The sequence below is a fragment of the Lepisma saccharinum genome, chromosome 2, assembly GCF_977018435.1.
Source record: "Lepisma saccharinum chromosome 2, izLepSacc3.1, whole genome shotgun sequence".
Taxonomy (NCBI): domain Eukaryota; kingdom Metazoa; phylum Arthropoda; class Insecta; order Zygentoma; family Lepismatidae; genus Lepisma; species Lepisma saccharinum.
In genome coordinates, this window is record NC_139230.1 from 145,468,495 (window position 1) to 145,493,683 (window position 25,189).

A 25,189-nucleotide genomic window follows, 5' to 3' on the forward strand; every position below is an offset into this window, starting at 1 on the left:
TAATATTTGGATTCAGCATACTCAAGAACTCAATGTTTGACACAAAGATCACTATTTTGCTTCTGCTCCTTCAAAAGTTAATAGGACCTCATTCCGTATGCCCGCCATTTTGTTTTTTAGCGATTTGAAGCATTTAACACCAAAATCGTGAGTGGCAAACAAAATATTCTTTATCTTTGAGTTTCTTTGAGTTTCTGTTTTAAGGGGATAGACTACGGCCGCCATCTTGAAAATTCGTCCCATTCATTTACATGTTAAATTGCTACTGTGATTGTGTAGCTCTGAAATGGAATTTCGACATTCTGCTTGCAGGACATTGTTCTTCGTACTCGTCCGTGTGTGTACTCGTACCTATATTATAGATTGTATAATTACATTAAGCGCAAAATAATAATAAATCGCAAAATACAGCTCTCACGTCTTTCCACTTAATTTTCTTATTTCACAAGAAGAATATTAAAAAACCGACTACGTAGATCACAAGAGGGAACATTTATGCTGCGATTGCTATACTTTTGTTACTGGCAAGATTGCGTATTATTTTGCAATTATGTTAACATTCCAAGCCTGCAACGTATTTTTATCACGGCAAATTGTGCTGCCACCTGCGACACCGCCTGGAACTTCCAGCGGGCGGAGGGATATTCGAGTTGGACAGCTTCTGCTATATAGCTAAACGTTTTTCGAGTCTCGCGAGTGTTGTGTTGTCAAAAAAAAAAAAATAAGAAATTACGTCACCGCCAAGAAAGAAGAGAGGATTGTTTCTATTAGCAAGAAAAAAGAGGAGAGCAATTAACTTGAAAATTTGGCGAGATAACAAAAGCAGTATAACTGTCTTTTATCACTTTCCTAATGCAGATAATATAAGAAAGTATAATTGTCACGCCAACAATTCCGGCCGCAAATTCATAGAACCGCGAAATCTGTGTTCTCCATACCCTCGAAATAGCCGGAGGGGAATGGACTGTACCGTTCCTCGACCCTCCCTCAGAGAGCTGTGTTGTCACCGCCAAATGGTCAAGGTCGAATTTCAGAATCCTTTTTTGGAATGAATGGTCGATTACCAGAGCCAGGCCAGGAAGGAACTTTCTTCTGTTGGGAGCAGGGCTATCTTTTCCATTGAAAAGGAAATATTACGTGTAAATGTACTGAACCCGTTTATTTTATGTTTGTCCAAGCTTTTGTTACATATTTATGCTGGTCGATCACATGACATAATAATAATGATGATAATAATTGACCTCTATGGTGGATGTATGACAGAAATCATAGGTTCGAATCCCAAGCAAATATCACAAAAGTTACAAAAGTGACGTAAGCAAAATAGAAATAACAATAACGTTTTCATTATTTTCTTTACATCCGGATATCTGCTTATTTTTTTCTTGTTTCCTTGAATATTTGAGAAATATTCGGTAACGCATTATCACTAAATTCTATGAAACTATTGGCTGCGTAAGGTCCGTCTCAAGAATAATAGCGAGTAAATTCTGTTTTACTCAATGTGGGGTTTGAGAAATGAAAAATAATGAAAATTAAAAATAAAATATTATTTAGAAGCGGAAATGACTGAGTGAAAATAATGGAAAGTAGTTTACCAGCTGATAAAACTTTTGGGGGCCACGGACAAATCTACTGTATTTTACTGGATAAAAAATGCTATGGTCCTAATAGGTAGAACACGGACTATCATGGTCATATGGAATGGAGGGGGCAAGGGGGCCACGCCCTTCTGGAAAATGAATGTCCACCTAAAACTTATATATTTCACACATAATTTCATTTCAATTACAGTAATTCATGTTCATTATTATAAATTAGTTGAAGAAACATAATAATTTCGGACTGAAATACTGTTTTTCGAAGGGGCATCACTATTATGGGGAAAAAATGTGCCTCCTTTGTTCCCACCTGGAAAGAAAATTACCTTGTTTGCCCCTCCCTGGAAAGAATCCTGGGGACCCTCATGCTGACTAGTGGTGCGATTATACCCAAATGACAGTCTGGCCTAGCTCTACTAACATGTAACGCATCATCATCTTTTATGTGAACGACAGAATTAAATTTTATATAATCTCATAGACAGTAGTGGTGACAATGAGAATGAAGATGCGAATGATTCTATTTCGATGAAAAGGGGCCAAAATGTGATTGGATTTAATGAATTAAATGTAAGAAATTGCTCCACGAAATTTGCAGAAAGGACATTTATATTGTAAAAGATTCTAAACGAAAGCAATTTTTTTTGCTTCAATGCTTCTTGTATTACTATATATTTAATTTACATTGTATACTGAGTCTTATACGTTGAAATACAAAGTGTTCAATTTCCTTCTCTCTCTTTGTGATATTGCAAACTTCATACGTTGTTCCACTATCCCCTTGTTGAAGATAGATGTAAGTTTTGACGCATTTAGTTTCATTATATTTCTTAATCTTTTCACATTGAGCCGAATACAATTGTAATACAATGAATTATTACTTTTCTAGTTTACAGTTAACTAAACACGCACTATATTGAGTGTGATAATATTTGTTTTTCCCATTTCACAATTCATTTTAAACAAACATAACTATGTCATCTTACCCAGAGTTACCTTGTATGTTGATTGTATATGTATGTGTTGATCAGTATGCATCCATTTGCGTAATATTATGTTTTTAGTTTCACCTCATGTCCTCACTGTACCCCTTAGGACTGGAAAAGCAAACGATTCGCCAACAACCAGAAACGATCTATGCACCTGAAAGATCATAATCAAGTGAAAATGCACAAAATCAAATGATCCCTCAAGTGCCGGATGAGGAACTCCCTTTAGTACGTACGGGAGCCGGCCCCCGTGGCGGAGTGGTTAGCACATCGCGCTACAACGACAGGGATCCCGGGTTCGAATCCTGGCCTGGGCATGGATATTTGTGAGTGTATATTCATCAATTTCATCATATCATCATCACTCATCCCCATCTTCGCAAATTAGCCAAAGTGGCACAAAAAGCGAAGTAAAATATAGCAAATCAAACCAAACAGCCAGTGCGGGGTGGGGGGTTATAACCCGGCTACCATTCTCCTCATAAGGGGATACAAATATTGGGAGGGCCAGTTGTCCCGAGGTAACAGGACCCTAGGTTGGACTCGTAATACATGAAATATCATCTGCATTGAAGACACAACATGAGATTTGGAACATGGAAGATCGTCACTACTACTGGAAAGGATAGTGAAGTAGAAACGATGCAAAAATATAAATTTTAGATGACTGGGATTAGAAAAAAGGAAGAAGAAGAAATTTAGTAAAGCCCTCCGTGCATTGTGCAATAATCTCTGAACAAGTCGTTGAAAATCTATCGAAAGGAAGTGACGTCAAATGAAACGTAATGTTTCTCCTACTGCTCTGTGTATGAATCAATGCTGCGTTTCTGTGTAACAATAGAAACTAGAAGTAACGTGTTCTATTTGCTTGTGTATGATAATAACAACAGTACATTATTATTTTCTTCGGGCGCTCTAGAAATCAGTATTGACAAGAGATTCTCTCCCCGCAGGAAATAAAAATTCTGGGTACACACTTTACTACAAAGAGAGAGAGATATCTGTAAATGCTAAAGTCGAAGATTTGGCGCATGAAATGAAAAATTTCGCTATCGAAGAGTTTTACTCATATTACTGCAGTTCAGTTACATTTTCCTTGTAGTTTAACGACCAATTCACATGCTCGATTTTTGGAATTACCGTTCTGTCTCAGTTTCCGTTCGTTCCTTCGTGTGTGTGTGAAGGGGACATGTGTATAAATTGATAATCGCGTTTCTATATCACGCTGATGCCACCTGATTTGCGTGAAAATTTAACCGCTAATTTGGCCACGACAACTGAAACAAAACCCACCAAAAATGTTTCAACCACCATTGAAAAATTACTGGTGACGTCACTGCTTATCTCAATTGGGAGGGGGGGGGGGTAGCACATCGCGCTGCGACGCCAGGGTTCCCGAGTTCGAATCCTGGCTTGGGCATGAACGTTTCTGATGTCTATTCATCAATCTCATCATACCATCACTCATCCCCATCTTCGCAAATTAGCCAAAAGTGGCCCAAGAAGCGAAGTAAAATAAATCAAATCAAATTTTTTTTTTCAATGAGGGGGCGGGCGGTTGGCCCTATTTTCTCGAGGAACAACCGCCCCTGGAGATAAACAGTGGCGTCACCAGTAATTTCTCTTGGGGTGGGTTCAAGGGTAGTTGAAACATTTTTCGGTAGGTTCGGGCTATCATAGCTTCCTCAGCCAAAACCGAAATTTAAAAAGATGATTTCTCATTTGTTGATTTTCTTACAAACTGTAGTTCAGTAAAACGTGATAGGAGCTTGACTGGCGTAGGAACATTTTGAACAGGTGAAGAAAGCTGGGAGGGAAGTGACGGATTCTGAAGTGATCGTTGGAAGATAGACCTTGCTAGGATATTGCGTCACGCCACTGGTTGACAGAAATTTCTGACCCCGGGGAGGGGAGAATAGAATTTGGTGTCTCGTTACCTTATTTCAGCATACTTTTATTTATGCCGAAATTATTTTTCATGGGAAAGAAATATTTGAATTGACTTACCTATTAAAAGGTTTCAACTCCTAGTAGAGCGATCGAGACCATTTATCTTATTTGCAAATAAAAAATATATTGATTTAACACAATATACGAGTTTCTCGCAGCGCCGCCATATTTACGAGCCGACTTGCAAACAAAAAGTAGGAAAGTAACTACGCGTTGCATAAAAGACAGAATGAGTGAAAGAGTGAAATTAGATATATTCCACTTTCTGAGGTTGTATTATTTAATATTACTAGTATTATTTTACTGTTCTTGGTTATTGAAATACTGTTAATTTATAATGTTCGTAAAAATAACACTATTTTCTGGTGAGATATTATGATTTTGCCTTGACGTTGTATTTATTTGTGCCTTTAATATATTTTTATGTCTATTTTCTCCAGATTGAAACATAATTTCTATTACGATTTTTAATAGCGATATGAATGATTAATTCATATGTAGTCCCAGGTAGTCAAATGTTGCTTTCGGTGTGAACTGTCTGGCCTTCTATACCCAATGGGAGTCGCAAATGTCAGTGTTGGCCAAGCATCTTGAGGATTGAAAAGGAGAAGGCTTCGCCAAGAAAGCCAAATAACAGCGTCAACTAGTTTGATTGATTTATTTATTTGGTTTATTTTCTGCCAGTTTCGGCTAATCGCGAAGATGAGAATGAGTGATATGATATTATGAAATTGATAAAAGGACACTCACAAAAAACATCCATACCCAAGACTGGATTTCGAACCCGGGAATCCTGGCGTCGTAGCGCGCTGTGCTAACCATTCGACCACGAAGGTCGGCACGGCACGATAAAGACAATTGGACTCGTTGGACTCCAAAGATAAGCCACTCGGCACGTATTGAACCTCAGACGACATTTTTACCAAGGAGCTTATTATTCCAAAACTGGGTGGTGCAGAACTGACTTCTGTTCTAAAGGCTCTAGGTTCGAATTATGGCCATGGTTTGGATATTTTAGTGCATTTGTTCTATTCCCTGCTTCATCGGCTCAACATTTAACCTCGCCGTGAAAAGCGACGAAGTTTTTGGTTCACTATTTGCTCAGGTAGGCAAATCGGAACTGGTGTACAGTGGAGTTTCCGAGCCACTGTATAATGTGTTCCCACCTGGGATCGAACCCGGTCCCTTTCATCACAAGGCGACAGCGTTATCCACTACGCTATCGAGGAGGCCTGAAATGCAGATTTTGGAATTTATTGGTAACAACACGGAATAACCATCACCAAAACAATCGCATAGGAAATTCCAACCCAACCTGAGTCGCTGGTCAACCTAGCCTCGGGCACAGACAGAAATCAAAACAAAAGCAGTCGAAGGGTGTTGGTTGAATGTTCTGCGAGGAAGGAATTTACAGTCCCGGAAGGATGGGGTGGGGAGCTTGAACTTACTTTGGGTCGGCGCGTGTTTCGTATTTTGTGGGCGAAAGTTTTATTTTTGCGTATACTATTTTTCGCTATTTGTAAGTAAAATACAGAGTGCGAGTGAGTAACTTATATTTTAGGAAAGGAATCAAATGGCAACATTGTACACAGATAACACTGTATAACACTTCCTTATAGTTTGGGAACATTCAACTACACCTTTCATTTTTTTTTCGCTAAATTAAATTGAAATGTAGAACAACCTTCGCATCTTGTCTAGTCTAACGCATAACATACGGCCAAAGTACATCTACGTTTCGTGTGCTGCACTAAGGATGGGTAAATTGTAGAGGAAGAACTGCAGCGACGGAAGAAAATTCAAATGAAACGGGGAACTATATTCCATCGCGGTATAAGCCACACTCTTGCGTTGGGCCGCTCGCGAAACTATCGTTGGTGGCTGCTAGTAATTCGGAAGTTTCACCACCAGATGTCTCAGACGTAAGGGTGGCAAACTCGTCTCCTTGATCCATCGCGTTAAGTCCACTTTATGCACAGTAAGGCTAATCGGGAATGGACCTACAGTTTAAAGTGGGATCCGAACCACTTGTGCCTCCACCGGGTATCGAACCTGGGACCCCTTGATTACAAGGCAAGACTGTGCCATGGGGGAGGCCCTAAAATAAAATATTCTTTATCAGCACATCAAATACATTCAGAAAATTATGTTTGCCCGCTTTTCCTCAAAAATGCTTCCTACAGTCAGAATTTTCGAAAATTGTCCCAGTCTATAAAGGCGGTCAGGGGCGTGATGCTGATCACATCACCCCACTCATGCCCGGATCAAGAAAGTGTGGGGCGTTACTCCCACATTCCCTATACGCCTTCATGGCGTGGTGCTATGCACAGGGGAGTACTTTCCTTTTTTCTTTTTTTTAAATTTGATGGCGTTTTGAAGCACCCTATTGAACATTACACTACTTTTCCACATAACATCCATTCATTTATACATTTGTCCCACCATGACACCAATTTTTCGATGCCCATGCGGTATAAATTGCTCGGCTGGACAAGTAACCAACGACACATGGCTGTCACAACTTCCTTGTCGTAGCTGAAATGTTTGCTGGCAAGGTGTTCCTTCAGTGGGCCGAACAGATGAAAGTCTGATGGGGCCAGGTCTGGACTGTATGCAGGATGCTTGAGAATTTCCCAATGCCAAGACTTGACCTTTTGCATCACTGATGCAGCCACATGGGGACGAGCAATGTCGTGGAGAATGATGGCCTACTCCAGAGATTTTTTGGAATTTTATGGGGCAGAGTAGGTCATAGACGATCCAGTGTTGCACAATATGCAGCAGCATTTACAGTTGCTCCTTTTACCTCAAAATCAGCAAGAATGACACCCTGGCTGTCCCAGAAAACGGTAAGCAAAACCTTTCCTGCAGACCTGAATCCTGAATTTTTTGGGTGGGGGAGAGTTTGTGTGTTTCCATACCATACTCTTGTCACTTTTGTTCAGGGGTGTAATGAAAACCCCCCGATTCGTCCCCAGTAACACTGTGGTTGAGGAATGCATTTCCAGCTCTATGGTACTGGAGCAAATTCTCAAACTATCACATATAGTCCTCCATATGCTGTGGTGTGAGCTGTCTGGGGACTCATCTCGCCGACACTTTTTTCTTTTTAATTTGCTTTATTTTACTTCGCTTTTTTGTGCCACTTTGGCTAATTTGTAAAGATGGGGATGAGTGATGAAATGATGAAATTCATGAATGGACACTCACAAAGATCCATGCCCAGGCCAGGATTCAAAGCTGGGACCCCTGGCATCTTAGCACGATGTGATAACCACTCTTGCCATGAGGACCGGCTTGCTGACACTTTGCAATACCAAAGTTTTTCATGGATGATGGTGTATGCACTGCCATATGAAATGCCCACTGCATCTGATGTTGTTTGGATTGTTGACTGCTGGTTATCCTGAATCAATGCCTCCACAGCATCAACATTGTTCTGTGTGTGAGATGTGCGAGGCCATCCAGAACGAGGTTCATCGAAGACATTTACACACCCTGTGTTGAACTTTACACACCAGTTACAGACATTTGTAAATGTCATGCATGTATCACCATACACTGCACACAACTCACAATACATTTCAGGTGGTTTCTGTCCCTTTGACCACAAAAACCAAATCACACTCCGCAACTCAACTGTGTTGAACGTCTCAAGCATAGCACCATTTTGAAACAACTGCCTCTTGGCATGCGCAAGGTGCACACACCTGCATCTCATGGAAAGGCTGGCAAAATACATGTACTTCCAAATACATATTTCAGTTTTTGTAAATACATTTCAGTTTGGCTGTAAAAAATTTACTCAATTACTTTTTGATATCCCCTCGTAATAACACATTTAAGTTGTTGCCAGAATATTAAGTTTATTCCTGTATAAAGAGGTCCATTTTTGCTTCTCAAATATTTACAGCAGAATTAATCAATTTTCCGTAAATTGCATAACTCACAGGATAATTCTGACTTCAACAAGTGTCACGTAGGTAAATAAACTCTAAATTTCATGTTGTAGTTCATTTTGAATTATTTCGTGACAAAAGAGAGTAGGAAAATGCACCTCACACCTTTCAGAAACATGACAAATTAACATTACCATGTGTTATTTCACATTTAGTGTTTTCATCAAAAATGAAATATGCATGCCTCTAGATATGTACTAACCAATAATCATCTTCAGGCAGTTCCTGCAGTGGTGGATCCAAGCAGCCAATATGATATGCATCATTGCAATCATCACACAGCAACTGTTTCTCGGGTTCTTCTTTCCCTCCACATATGAAGCAGGAACATTTTCGGCAGATTATACGAGGATCATCTTTACAGCTAGAACAGTCTGGAACATATGCTCCTACAAAAGAACATACCATTGTAATGTCTCGCCATAATTTGTGTGTGTAAATCCATTTGTGTAAATGGAATATGAAAGATCAAGGAGAGTGTCCATTCACACAACACATATTTTTACTTTATATCATCATATGTTGGGTGTATGTTTACACTGAATGTATTTTCACTATTATTTGGCCTTTACCTGATATCATCTAACAACACTACTACCCAGTAGTGAGACACAGACATGACAGGTATGGAACATATGAGTGAACAGCATATCACCTTCTGAAAGGTTTACATAACCACAAAACATGACCATGCACAAAAACTTTTAACACATGATTGTGATTTTCCTAAAAGATAGAGTTTAATGATTAATACAGTTGCAGATGTGGTAAAAAGTAACAGATTCCCAACAATTTTTATAGAACAGCACCTATGATTTTATACTGAACTCTCTATTTTCCCTTCAGTGGAAGCTAGGCCTACTATGGGATCTAAAAACAACTACACATGCAAATGCAACAAAAAATCTGTAAACAGATATAAGTTCACAAGGAATGTGTGTGATTTAGGAAAGATTGAGTGATTTGGTGTTTTAAGTCCACTTTATGCACAGTAAGGGTAATTGGGTAATTGTTCCTGTTTATAGTACTTCTTCTCCTTTGTATAGACTAGTGCAACTGTAGGTTGGATTTGATTTTCTGTGGGGTGAGATACCCAACTGAAATTCGCCCCTACCAACTGTAACTTCTGGATCCGCCACAGTTTTCCAGTTTCGAGATTCGAATCGGAGACCTTTTGCATCATAGCAATGTGTGCTAACCACTCTGTCATGGAGGCTGGCACTTTGGTATTTCATAAACGTAAATATTACTTAATAATCAAATTTCTCATTACGAGTTTCTGTGTCGCGTATGTATGACCCAAAAAGGATCTGCAGTCTGGGACACGTTGAAGGCTCATTTGGACAAAATTATAATGGTTGAACTCCCAGGTGCTCAATGAGCATTCCTAGAATACTTATTGCACCTCAAGTGATATGCTTTACATGTAAAATAACACCTGGTTGATCATTATGGGTGGAAGCATTTTTCCAAAAAAGGAGGACATTTACTGATTTCTAAAAAATCTGCCCGGACACCAGACAGACACCTAAAAAGGAGGACATGTCCGGATAAAATAGGATGTCTGGTCAGCCTACAACTGATGATCATACAAACGGAACAATTATTTATGTTTTCCCAAGAATAAGATTGTAAACGGCTCAGGTTCAGATTATGGTTCGTGTTTCTGATTACTTATTGCACTTGTTCTTTTTGTGCAGAAAGATTGCTCCAATACACTTGTGTGTGTATGTTAGGCAAGTCAGGTTTGGTGCTCAGTGTTGCACTGCCATGTGCTGGCAGACCTACTATTTATGTATTTTCAGTGCATTAGGATTGTTAGGTACGAGTGCCTAATTTTTACACATTTCTCTTCATTCTTTGTATGCTACAATGTTTCCCACACAAAAGAACTCTTCGGACAGTGTAACTTATGTATACAGTAACTAGCACAAACCTAATTTTCACAATATAATCCTTCACAAATTAATACTTTCTGAATCTTTAAAATGGATCTCAAAGTCATACTTACTTCCACAATAGCTTCCAAAATTCTCAATATCTTCATCAGTATCCTGTGCAATTTGTGAAAACTATTACACAAACCTATATAATAGCATATTGCATGAATTTGCCACTTGTTTAATTGCATGCATATAAGGCCATAGTTCAATTGTTTCCTACAGAAAATTAAAACTGTAAATTTGGCTGTATTGCTCCCTTCGAAACAATTGGACGGGTTAAAGTTACAGTGGACATAGAAACCAGATCGAGATAACCTGTTAACAGGGAACGTGAAGTAAATCAGAGATTCATTCAACTGGCAACAGGTGAGAGTTTAAGGTCTTGTAATAAAGGAAACAGCTGTTGTGTTGATCAGCAAAGTGCTGTGAGTCAGACTATTTTTTTCTTTTTAACAAAGTGACTTACACCACTGTAACCTTTCACCTGTCCAATTGCTATTTTTCCATTCTTTATCAAATTTTGTTAAGAGTCCACATTACACTCGGATAGACAAATTAAGACTCAGCCTACACTTTAAAGTGGGATCAGAAAGACAACATGCTTCCAACGGGCATCAAATCTCTGTTTCTTGCTTCACTTGGTTGGAGCCCATTAATTTTGAGGTCCTAATGCCTTCACTGTCTGAAGTGTGACAGATGCAAGTAGTTTTGTGTCCAGAGGCCTGCACGAGACCTGTAGAAAACCCATCCACATGGAGGAGCACCTAAAATAATATGCAACACACATGTCAAGCCAGGTGTTGGACGATTGTGTAAATGAGCTTGGCTGAGCAAGATTCCACATGCCTCGAGGCCTGCCAGGTTTTTCTCTTTACCGGGACCTTCCATTTACTTAAAATATCGCTTGGGTTATCCAAAAAATTACAGTTTTTATCTTTTATCAAAGGACCTAGGAGTCACGTGATACCTGATGTAGTTGCTTCAGGTCTGACGTGAGCATCACTGTCAGTGTTGTCAACTGCAATTAAATTTCACTCCACATGGAGACATTTGAATGTATGTTAGTCGCAGAAGCCCTGAGGATCTAAACCTGTTATATTTTTTTAACTTTGCAAATTAATATTTTTCATTAAGAATGTTTCATTATTATGTCAAATTGACAACCATAAATTCTAAAAATATTGATATTTGAGCTAATTCACCCTCTTTAAATGCTAGAAATCTATTCCATACCAGTTTTGCAGTGCTTCAGTCATTAGGACGAAACAAAGTGTGAGCTCTCACTTATCACACAATGGGCCTGGCCAAAGCAAACTATTGTAGGTGGCAGAACCCCTCTTGTCTCCTCATGCTTTTGATGGGCAATTGTTCTTCCATTTAAATGCATGGGAAATTTGATGCTGAACGTTCTGCTATTACATTAAATTACAAGTTTAATTTCACCTTAACCTCAGAAATAATGTTAAGACAATTTAGAATCTAAAAGTTGGCAACAGTGACTGCATGACTCATGTATCTGGAGCAGGAATGAGAGTTCAGCAAGGTGGGATTTTTGGGAGTGTGCAAGGCCTGACAGTTACACATGGGCTTTCAATGCTTGCAACTTCAAACCCCAGGCAGGCAGTTCTTACTCACCGACTTGCCAGGTAGGAGAAGGAAAACTCGACTCTGTGACTAGGTGGGCTTAGTAAGCAAAATGGGTCCGCGTGCAGTGCTCTGTTTGTATCAGTGATTTCTTGCAATCGTCTCCTGCCAGATTTAAAGTGGGATTCTAAGAGTGTACAATGTCCCTCCACAAAAAATCAAACCTGTAACCCCACTGATTACCATGAGAAAGCTTCAGCCACTATGCTCCTGGGGAGACCACACACTTGCTCCAATCAACTAATATTGTACGTGTACAACAGTGGCATATTCTCCCTTGTTATCTGGTTTACTGCTGGTAAACCAGCTTTTTTCATCCATATAGAAATTGCCAGAAAATTTGAAGTTGTCCAACTTCTGTTTTTTATTTGCTTGTTTGCATAGGTATTTTATTTCTATTACATCTAATTAATTCAGATAGTGTATTATTGTAATGAATATATACAATAAATGAAAATTGTCACAGAATTTTCAGAATATGCCACTGGTGTACAATTACCTTTAATTCTGTAGGTTTCAATTTTACAAATGCTGGAGCCGTTTCTTCTCTGTTTAGTGGCAGTTTTCTTTCAATACTTGAACTTCACATTGCATAAAACAGGCAATGAACATTGTGATGGACATTTATCATCTAGTATCTTTGCTCATGACTGTAGCAACTGAGCTAGGTATTTCTTTTTATGTCATTCCTACTCAAAAATAAATGTGTTCATTCAGGAATACAGGTGGGACATCAGGTACATTTCTAATGACTCATGTTTTCTGCATGTCTGAAGTTAAATTTTGTGTGTAAACTGAACAAATGCAGACTAGTTTGAGCCCTGAAGAAGGATGACATGCAAGTTAGAAATTAAAGTTAATGTTAATTTTTCCTTGCAACTGCCATAGTAGCAAGTGAAACACTTCAATACAAATTTATTTAAATAAAACTAATTACTAAATGCACGGCCATGAAAATAGGCAGCTGGGCAGAATTGTGTTGGTGCCATATGTGGGAAAAGCAAAGCGAGGGTGGAAAAAATTGCTGGTTCCCGAGCACTGTGTGGCAATGTCAACCGGACTGCATTGTCTAGTTTGAGCATCTCTTAAGAGTGTTCCCTCTGGGGCACTTTGTGTCATATCTGACCTTTCAAGCAAATACTGTCAGTTTGTATCACATGGATTACAAAGACTAACTCTCTCAGATCTTTCATTCTCTTGAACTTCCGACCACACAGGATTGTGCTCCCATGCGGCAACAGCGCAAACATCTGTTACCTGCCTAATTTCATGACTGTGCAGTTAGGTAGAGATTTCCAATGTGCAAATTTAAGACACACTTACGTGATGGACCAGCTTGCTGTATGTCACTGCGAGCATCTTCACTGTGATTGATGAGGAATGTAGGTGTCTCAATCCGCATAATTTCATTCCAGGAAGTCACCTTACAGTTTTCTATTGCTGTGCTATCTGGTCCAACAAATAGGGTTCCAACAATTCTCTTTGAATTTCTCAATTCGTTAATTGAGGTTATTTTCATATCATACCAGTGTCCTCTTTCTTTTGGATGATCCAAATTGTAGTTTACTAACACAGTAATTCCAACCTTCAATTCTTCAAACTTGTAGGTGTAATGTGTCCGAGGCCTCAAATGTCCACTTCCCAAAACTACTTCATCATCATAACTGAAAAAATGAAGTCAGATTTACACAAGACAATGCTCAAAATAATATTATTCCATATCTTATACAATCTACTGTTTTTTTGCTTATTAATATTATTCAAACTACTACCGTGCGTCCATTTCGATCTGCAGCCGAGAGATCGGGAGAAGCGTGGCAGGCGGCACTGACGGAGATGCAGACATTTGCGGCCTGAAATGCCCGCTTATTTTTATGGACATATGCAGACATTTATATAAATATTGCAAAACGAGCACTAACCTGTGTTATAAGAGTATGGTTTTAATTTTAGTAGCTTAGTGACTGTATGTGCCGATGATTTTCACACGCCCACCTCTTGTGAAACACGGCGTAGAGGTTTGTTTGGAGAACGTTCTAACGCTGCACCAATATCATTGAGTTTTGCTTCGGTTAGAATCCGTCGTTTTTGCTTAGGTGTTTTAAAATTTAACGATACAGTATCTCGTAATTTAAGGACAAGATGTCTAACCGTATCTCTGTGTGGAGTTGAAACGCATGGGAATTTCTGTACAAATTACCTACACACGTCTCGACACGAGTTTGTTTTCACGTAGGTACGTGTCATACATAAAAAAAATCTTTGTTCTAACGTGAATCTTGCGGCTGGCATTCCAATCGTCTCACTGACACGTCACACATACACACTACAATAACACAAACAAGTAACTGCAAGTAACCAAGAATAACACTCTTGCACACAGTACGAAATTAACACGCTCTTGGTTTACATTGCTCGCCACTATACTATTTACAACTCTGTCTTCATCTAGTCGCGAAGGAACAAAAAACTCGAGCTCGGATATTTCAGATTGCAAGGAAGCTCACGAAAACCATTCACTTTTATCGGTTTCGTCTGCAGTGTAATCCTGATACAGTGTTGCACATTCGAAACCTCCAAACGATTCCCATGGCCACAAAACTCTTTCAAGGATATAAACTTAAGCAGGACGTTACTGGTCAAAACTATGATTAAAATGCTTTATTATCTGTGGCTCTTAACATCGTTTCTATAGCGTATTTATTTGTGTATATAAGAGCAGAACTTGGATGAATTACAGAAGAACTTTTGCGTGTTATAACACAGGTTAGTGATCGTTTTGCAATATTTATATAAATGTCTGCATATGTCTATAAAAATAAGCGGGCATTACAGGCCGCAAATGTCGGTATCTCCGTCAGCGCCGCCCACCACGCTTCTCCCGATCTCTCGGCTGCAGATCGAAATGAACGCACGGTACTTGTACATTCAATAGAACCAGCATGATTCTAGTGCATGTTCCTTTCTTTGAAAATTATGAATTTAATCACTACAGAACTTTTTACTGCAAGGCATCCATCCATAGCTCATATTTTGACAACACATAAAGTGAGACTAGTATTACAGGTTTAATTTTTTACTTATTTCATATCTTTCTGTGCAAAATTAATTTGTATTTTTCTATGGTGTTCACACGTCCTTTCTCCTTCCTCTTGTACAAATATATGTTTATAATTAACTTTATCGGTGTACAAACGTTTATTGTCATTAATCTTTCTGTAATTTACCTATCACTGATAATGTCAGGATAGTGACTGACCTGTATATACTTATCTTGTTAAGAGCTGTTGTTAAGAGCTGTTACCATGGAAATTACGATTGTGTTTTGCCTTGACTTTGGGAGTTCGGGCTCTTGGAGTTTTAAAAGAGTGATAAAGGTGAATTGTAATATGCTGTTCTTTCTTTGAAATCTCGATGAAACTTCACACATAAGTATTTTTATTTTGCCAAGAAGTAAAATATACTTTCTTTTCTTAGTGAAAACTTGATTTTGATTTGGTTTGAACAACGAACGAGGGGAGATATTACCCAATACCCTGAGAGGCATCACGTGAATGCTACGAGTCTTCATGTGAATTTATTATTTGGTGTTTTAGTTAAACCGTGTCAGGTGTTTTAGCTAATGTTCAATAGTGAAGATACAATACACGTATAGCATATACGGATTGTACTAATCTTTGATGTCTTAATGCTAGCTTAGAGACTGTAAACTGAGCCCCAAAGATACTTAATGTTTGGCTTTTTCCAGCCTGATGGGGCCTGTCATGTGCACTTTGATCTAAAATCTCCCTTAACGGAGCGTGCATACCAAAGAGACAGGCAACAAGTAACATGGAAGTTTCATGCTGAAACAACAAGCGAAAGCAGTGACATGCACTGAGGAGTAGCTAGTCTAGCAGAGATAGATCAACCAATCTCACATCTCGAATTATATTCAAATCACAATATTTATTGTCTTGTTAAAGCCACCACAGCTCATACGCAACACTTCCCTTTCCACGCGCTTCTCGTCCATCCGTGTGATCCGCGGGCAAAGTTGGCTGGATACCCTAGCTCGCTCTTCTTCCGCCAGACCAGTTTCCAGGTAGAAACGGCCAGCCCGAAGAAAAGGAAGATATCTACCTCTACCTCCCTTGTCCCCTCGCCCCCCACTGCAATGGTTGAAAGCCCAGGCTTTCAGGTCCCCCAGTCTATCTCCTATAGGACAGATAGGGGTTGGTTTCTCATAATTTTTTTGTAAATCCTCTAAAGAACTCAGGGTAAAATTTTCTGCAGTACTTATGTTCTCTGTATTTACACAACCTTTTACACGTTGTACAATATGTGCGTATGTATAATATGGGATGTAGATTTATTATTTATGAAATGGGAATGTGTTATGTGCAGACAATAATGTTATGCTTTCTTTCTTTTTTTTCTTTTTCAAATATGGAATATATAATGATTGAATTACAAATATGTGCTCAGGCTCTCTCTGACTCTCGTTTTAGTAGTGTTTTATTTAAATATACTACTCTTGGTCTCTAACAGTCATAAATACGGATGTATTTATTTGGGCAAGAGAACGCGTGTTCATATTGTTGTTGGTTTGGTTTATTTTACTTCGCTTTTCTGCCACATTTGGTTATCGCAAAAATGAGGATTGAGTGATAATATGATGAAATTGGTTAAGGGACCTCAAATGAACAATCCAGGCCAGGATTCAAACCCGTGATGAGTGCGCATTCTTGTCCTATGTGTTGCAGTGAATAATGAAATAATTTGGAATGAAAAATGTATCTCAGAACTCAAAAAGTCAAATGATAATCATTGAAGAAACTACAAAAAAGTGTGTTGTGTTTTGTTACCGGTCACCAAATCAACCAAACGGGGGGGAGTGGTTATCACAGCGCACTACGACCCCAGGAGTTAAGGGTTCGAACCCCGACCCGGGCATGGGCATTCCCTGTGCTCGTCCCTTCATCAATTTCATCGTATCGTCTTCGCAATTAACCAAATGTGACAAAAAAAAGCGACGCTAAGTAACAAAAATGAAATCAAATCATTGATTGATTGCTCAATTTGGTTTATTTTACTTCGCTTTTCCGCCACCTTTGGTACGACAAAATTGATGAAGGGACACACACAAAGAACACAAATGGCCAATCCAAGATTCGAACCCAGGATCTCTGGCTTAGAGTCAAATCAAATAGTTTTTTTTATTTTTGAATGTGGGTGGGGGTTACGTGTACTTTTTTCTAGTACTCACTCATAATTTTGCAATCTTTTCCTGTTATTGATATTCTTCTTTTTTGTAGGAATACTGGCACTACAGGGAGGAGGGGTGTGACCCACACTCCCCCCCCTTGAGCATGCCACTGACTGCTACCCCAAGTGTCGACGTCACCGCACGTCACTGAGCGAAAGTTTAGTCAATCTGTATGCACTCACCATGCAAATAGTAAAACAAGGTAAGATGGTATTAGAGTCCGAGTGTCACGCTTCAGTTCAAAAGTTTTCATGTATTACGAGGGCCACTATTTATATTTTGAGCCTTGGCAACACTGATTGAAGTTAGGCGCGATTTGACGTTTGCACCAAATCGTCTGGCATTATTGACCATAACGCACTTCAAATGTTTTGTCAATAGCTTCATTTGTGTTGTTTATGTTGCCTTGGAGATTGCGCGACAACAATAAAATGGAATTAACTCATGAACATTTTCGTGCGATGATTTTTTACGATTTTCGACGTGGATTATCAAGACAAGAGTGCATCGATCAACTTACTTCCACATTTGGCGATGAAGCCCCATACTTTGCCACTGTGAAACGCTGGTATAACAAATTTAATCGTGGCCGCCATTCGCTCACCGATGAGATTCGCGAAGGTCATCCAAAATCAGTTGTTGTTCAAGAAAACATTGATGCTGTGCAAAACCTAATACTGCAAGATCGTCATGTGACATACTGTGAGATTGAGGCAACCATAGGCATTAGTTCCACCAGCATATATAAAATATTACATGATCATTTAGCTGTGAGAAAGGTATGTTCTCGTTGGATCCCACACAATTTGACAAAAACTCAAAAAGACGCTCGCGTCAATTGGTGCAAACAAATGCTCAATAAATACAATTGTGGTGCTTCAAAAGACGTATATAAGATTGTAACAGGTGACGAATCATGGATATATGCATATGAGCCAGAACGTAAACAGCAGTCGACTGTATGGGTGTTTCAAGATGAACCCAATTTAACAAAAGTTGTTCGCGCTCGAAGCACATCAAAACAAATGGTTGCCTGTTTTTTCGAGAAAACTCGTCATGTGGCAACTGTGCCTTTAGAGGAACGTAGAACGGTCAACTCTGAATGGTACACAACAATTTGTTTGCCAGAGGTCTTTGGTCAAATACGGAAAACAAACAAATGCCGTCATCCGCCGTACAGTCCTGATTTGGCACCCAATGACTTCTTCTTGTTCCCGAATGTCAAGAATAAATTGTGTGGACAACGATTTTCATCGGCGGAAGATGCCGTTGATGCAATCAAAAATCATATTATGGAGGTGTCTCAAGAAGATTCGAAAAACTGCTTTGACAAATGGTTCGAACGAATGCAAAAGTGTATTGATCATAAAGGAGAATACTTCGAAAAACAATAAAGCAGTTTTCAATGCCAAATTCCTGTTTTCTCATCGTTAGGCTCAAAATATAAATAGTGACCCTCGTATAAAGGGTTAGTTTCCAAGCAACACATATTGCTTGTCGCCTGTGAAGCGACACGAGACATGGGAATTTCATACGAAAGTGACAAACGATATGGCCCCTTCAATCTATAACAAAGCATTCATCGCGTATTCCAATACACCGAGCGACAAGTGATAAGCAACACCTGTAGCTTGTCGTGTCACTTCAGTGCGAAAGACTACGTGTTACAGGGCCACATATATGTATTAACACATGGAAATGAAAAAAACTTTGGGGCCTCATCCCATTTTCGAGAAAAAAGAAATTAAAATGTTAAGAAATGCCATGTAAATTATCACACTTCCTTCCCTATCAAAAAGTGGATCAGCCCTTTCTCCAACTTTTTTATGTTCCAAATGGAACAGCACACGTCTTGACCAGTTGTGGGACAGTTTCCGTTTTTCTTTCTTTGATGGATAGCGTAGTGGTAATGTCGCATCCTTGTAATCAACGGGTCCCGGGTTTAATGCAAGGTTGATATACAAGTTGTTTTGATTCCACTTTGAACTGCAAGTCCCCAGTCCCGATTAGCCTTCCTGTGCATAAACTGAGCTTAAAACAATGCTCTACATACATAAATACAGTGGTGTGCCAGACTTTAAAAAAGGGATGGGGATCTATATCTTTTGCCATCAATCCTGCCTTCGACATTCATTTTACTGAGCCAAAGAGAGAGGTTATTGCTGCTCTATATTGCGAAAAGAGTAAGTTTCCAAAATATTCTTTATTATTGTACCAAAGAAAACTTAACTTCCTTGTAAAAGTCTGTACGTGTAGCACCCAGTTTTCCCACCAAAAAACACACTCAAAATGTGTTGTAAATTATTACTTTAAATAATTGTGAGATTCTAGAATTGTCAACAGCTTAAGAAAACTTGTAAAGTAAAGGCTTAACCAAGCTTATAATACTCGAAATAATTAATGTGGTACAAGTCACAATGGGTTTTTTTCAAGATATTTTTCTCACATCGTGCTAGAAATAGACTTTAACAAGAAATAATATGAACATAAATCCAAGAAACAAAAAATCAAAAGGGTCTGAAATATTTAGATAAAACACTGAACAAACAAAGCTTATAATTTTTAATTGTGATAGTCCTTTAGATATCTGTCACTTCCGTATGTGGGCAAGCCACATAGTTTCACCTGTGACGATCAACTTTTACAATAAATTTTTTCATGTATAAAACATTACAAAGGAGAATTTAGTACATTTTATTGAAATGTCATGAAAGTAGTATAAAGTTAACTGTGGTATAATTAAAACAAACACTTTTCAAATTATTCATTTCATTTCTCAAAATTGAGTATGTGTGCAAGTGTTCTGTTTTCTTTCCAATGCCTTGTACTGAGACAGTGACCCCTCCAGTTCAGTGCATTCATTGAACATAATGGGTTGTTTGCCCATGTAGGATAAATGTTATTTGTGGTTAGGAGCTCTATACCCAAGAAGTTGAGCACAATTTCTTTTTTTCTTAAAAATAGGGGGTGTGGGGTACTCAAGTAAATACAATGCATACATATACTTGCACATTTTTACCATTTTTGACATTTTCAAACCTTCTTAGAGACTACAATTTCGAGCTTTATGCATAAAACTTTCAGGAGCATTGTGACAATACTTGCACTGTAAATTCACAATAAAATTATTGAAACATAATGCACGATTTAGGAGGAGAATCGGTGGGGTGGATGGGCAAAGAAAGACAAGTCGTCTATTTACTGACCATGATAACATGTTTCTGCAGCTAGGAAACTTGGCAGACTGCAATGGTATTGCATGTGAGTGAAATTGAACAATGTGTTTCAAGACGGTGAATGAAAAACTGATTTTCTTCATGTTGCATGCACACTCTATACCATGCTCTCTTTTCAACAAACCTGTCTGTCTGTAATGCATTTTTGGAGTATAAGGAACTAAATTCAGTCATTGTAGATAATCAGTCAGTCCACAATTTTGCAGTAAAACTTTTAAAATTATATTTCATAGTTTAAGAGAGAAGTGGTGGTAAAATTGCAAACATACATTTTGCCATAAATGTAAAGCTTTTGATTTGCAATTTTACAAGTTACAAGATAACTTAAAGGATTGTTGTCACATTGTATTCGAGAAAAAATTGGACGATTTAACATGCATTGACAGAGTTTTAAGTTATGCTAACATTTGAGGTTAGATTTTCATAAATTAAGAAAACAAAGTCTCAGCTACGTTAGGACATTACTTGAGCTTGAAGTTTTTAGTAAAAACTCTGTAATATAGTGTGTGGTTTAGGAAGGATGGGAGAAAGTCACCAATTTTGAGACCACGATATCTGTAGCAAATGTAGTTTTTAAGCTGAAATTCATATCACAAATAAGTACACCCAGGGAATGATTTTATTTTGTATTTGCACTTGTTGAAAGCATTTCAAGATGGTGGATGAAAAATTGATTTTTCATATTCTGAGGTAGCTCCAAATTCTGATTCCACTTTCAAATATCTGCCTAAACTACATTTTTGGACATTAAGAAAAGAGACTTAAATATTTTAGGGCATTCCTTAAGCTATGGTGTGACAAATAATTTTTTAACAATATAGTGCATATGTATGTATGGATCCAAATGCGGGCCACTAATGTTTTGTCTACGGAAATTGTTAGTTTCATAGCAATCAGATATTTTGGAGGATGGATACGGTATTCCATTTGGATGAAATCAGTCAAGACAAATATGTCAGCCTTATAATTGGCATGGTTAATGTTGATTGGTTGGTTGATTTGTTGTTATAAGTCCACTTTATGCACAGTAAGGCTAATTGCGACTGGACCTACAGTTTAAAGTGGGATCCGAACCACTTGAGCCTCCACCGGGTATCGAACCCGGGACCCCTTCATTACAAGGAGAAGATGCTACCACTGCGCCATCGGGGAGGCCAACATGGTTAATGCAGAGGAGATACTTAAACTTGAAACATCCACAAAAATAATGGGAAAACAAAATTGTGAACAAACTGCATTGAAGCAGATTTAAGAGTGTGTGTGTGTGTGCAGATACCATATGTTGTATACTAGGTAAAGGTAAAGTTCCCTGTGCATATAGCACTGCGCCATGAAGGCACATTCAGGGGATATGGGAGTAGGGCATGACATTCTTGATCTCGGCCATTTTGGAGATGATGTGATCACAACCAAACTTCGCCTGCCTTTACCCCGCAGGACCCATTGATTTGAGGCTGGGTGAGTTCCAGAGCTACTTTATGCGGGGACAAGACTGGAAAATTTATGACCTTAGATCATCCACCCCAAGATTCGAACCTGGGTCTTCTGCAAGGCAGTCAGCCAGCCTGTCTACTTTTTTTACATTTGTAATAAAAGTAATACCCCTAAGCAGTAGTATCCCCCATTTTCTCTCTCTTTTCACACACATCAATTTTCTCAATTTTCTCTGTATTCTCATTGGAACAAACACAAACATTCATGTCCGAGCCACGATTCGAACCTGGGGCACCTGGCATTGCAGCATGCTGTGGTAAGCACTGCGTCACGGAGGTTGACTAAATCACCACAGATATCAAGTATTAGTAATTAGTATAGTATTGCAATGTGCAAACCTGGGAACTTATCACAGATCTACTAACTGTTACACCATCCAAGAAGAGTAGAATCAAGCTCTTGGTCAAATATTTCAGAACATAGTATTTTAGATAATTTAATCATTTGTCTCACACTGTGGCTGTGCGGTCATCCTTTGGGCTCTGGCTATGAGACATATGCAGGTTTGAGTCTCATGAGATTTCAGCATGTGTATGACACTGGTGAACACTCACATCATGATTAAATTGGGGAGCTACTAATGAGTAACGTAACCCCATCATGAAAACCTACAACGACTGGGGGTTCGTCGTGCTGACCACACATCACCCTATAACTTGTTTGATGATCTCCCACCTCAGAGTAGGATCAGGTGGGAGAGTGGCCAGTAGTCGGTAGGTAGGCCTGGGCCCTCAATGGTCTGCTGCGGCACGGTTTATGTATGTTTTTAGTTTAATCATTTCAAGGTGTGAGACCTTCATTGTCAATTCTTAACTATGTTAACAGAAAATATTGAATAGTTTTTAACTCAGTAAACTAAAACAATACAAATTGAATGTTCCAATAAATTACTGTCAGAGAAAAATTTATTTCATTTTTTAAAATATATACATTTATATACATTTATAAATATAACCTGAAAAACCCTGGGTTTTATCATTTTTAGCTGAAAAAAACTGAAAAAACTGACCCAGGTTGGTTTTTTTTTTTAAGAAAAAAACAGGCAAAATGCCAAACCTGCCATTTTGTGTGTGCAAGGTTCCCAAAATAAACTAATTAATTGAGGTAATCCTAAGAGCAGATCTTCGTGGTGGAGTGTTTACACAGCACGCCACGATGCCAGGGGACCCGGGTTCGAATCCCGGTCTGGGAATGATTCATTGTTCTTTGTGAGTGTCGCTTCATCAATTTTATATCATCACTCACCCTCATTGTTGAGATTAGTTAAAATGACAGAAAAACGACGTAAAATAACACAACATCAATCTCAAATAGGCCTAGGAAAAGCAGGCTTAGGATATTTCCATCAGCTTTAATATTCTTACTGCAAATAACCAACGTGCTCTTTTCTATGATCATGGCAATTTTTTTAAGATAAATTTTGGTATATCAGACATCCAATTTATATTTTCGGGTGATTCACCTTGCAAACATAATTGGATATTCCAGATGTGCTTGGGTTTTCTTTGAATGGTGGTGCTGAAGCGATGATGAAGCGACATGCACAAAAAAACAATCATTCATAGACCAGGATTCGAACCCAGGTCCTCTGGCATCGTGGTGTGCTGTTGTAACCACTACACCACGAAGATCTGCTCTTCAGGCTACCTCATTTGAAATCTGTTTATTTTGGGAACCTCGCACACACAGCACAGTGCTGCGTTTACAGACTTTTACAAGAAAGTTAAGTTTTCTTTGGTACAATAATACAGAATATTTTAGAAACTTACTCTTTTCGCAATATAGAGAAGTGGCATGCCTAAGGGGGGGGGGGGGGGGTTGGTGCAGATAATAACACCCCTACCCCTTTGGCCCAGTAAAATGAATGTCAAAGGCAGGAAAAAATGGCACAAGATGACTGCCTACTAAGAAAATGTATAGATCCCCATCACTTTCTTAAAAGTCTCTAGCATGCCACTGTATGGAGAGCATTGTTTTTAAGCTCAGTTTATGCACAGGAAGGCTAATCGGGACTGGGGACTTGCAGTTCAAAGTGGAATCCGAACAACTTGTACCTCAACCTTGTATCAAACCCGGGACCCGTTGATTACAAGGATGCGACATTACCACTACGCTATCCATCAAAGAAAGAAAAATGGAAACTGTCCCACAACTTGTCAAGGCACATGCTGTTCCATTTGGAACATAGAAAAGTAGGAGAAAGGGCTGCTCCACTTTTTGATAGGGGAGGAAGTGTGATAATTTACATTTTTCTTGAAAATGGGATGAGGCTCCAAAGTTTTTTCATATCCATGTGTTAGTACATATATTCAGCTACAAGATGGCATACTTAGTTTATTTTTGGCTTGATGCTGTTTTGAGATATGTCTAATTCTAATGTTGCAGATTTCGCAATTTTTGAGTATTCAAAGGGTTATATCTGCTAACAGCATAAATATCCAAGTAATGTAGCTTGTCCTAATAGTGAGCTTCAATGCCAGTTAACAAACTTTTGGGGTACTGTTGCTTAACCAAGATATTAAGGGCTGAAAACAGGAAAAAACTGCATTTTGGACCCTCTTTGTTGCCACATAGCAATGGAAAGCAACAATGTCCCATCAAAACAATTGAATGTATATAAGCAAACAGTCTTATATTAACAATATATCAAAACAAAAGTTTGGGATGTTGTTGATTTCCAAAGCACTCTGAATGTTTCACTTTTTATGAAAAATTGGCAGTCTGACCTGGAACTTTGACATTTTCTACAGGGGAGGGAAAAAATTTTCAAGGTCTCAAAATTGCACAATATTCATTTCCCATGACCTACACTATGTTGCCATTCGTCACCGGACACCCCTTCAAAAAGTGCTTGGGATCGTCTGTACAAGTCATACAACCTATAAAAGGCATTTCCGGTTGAGAATACACTCATACCAGCTACAGCAGTCAATATGGACAGACGACGCGAACTGAGTGAGGTGGAACGAGGGATGATCATTGGAGCCCACAAATTTGGGCATTCGATCCGTGAAATTTCCAACAAATTTCAGATAGCCTGGTCGACAGCGAGTGATGTTATCGTGAAGTGGAAGCGAGAGGGGGGTCATGACATGCCGACCCAGACACAGTAAACCAAAAATATT

At 38.8% G+C, this 25,189-nt stretch overlaps 1 protein-coding gene across 1 annotated transcript in view; it reads right to left on the minus strand.

Annotated features, from left to right (window-relative positions):
• LOC145984136 (E3 ubiquitin-protein ligase UHRF1-like) overlaps positions 1–25,189 on the minus strand; it is a 163,840-nt gene that overhangs the window by 97,195 nt on the left and 41,456 nt on the right. The window contains exons 5-6 of the mRNA XM_083117578.1: positions 13,410–13,750; positions 8,702–8,888 (exon numbers count right to left, since the gene is read on the minus strand). Coding sequence (XP_082973704.1) covers positions 8,702–8,888; positions 13,410–13,750 — 528 coding nt within the window. The remainder of the gene's footprint in view (positions 1–8,701; positions 8,889–13,409; positions 13,751–25,189) is intronic.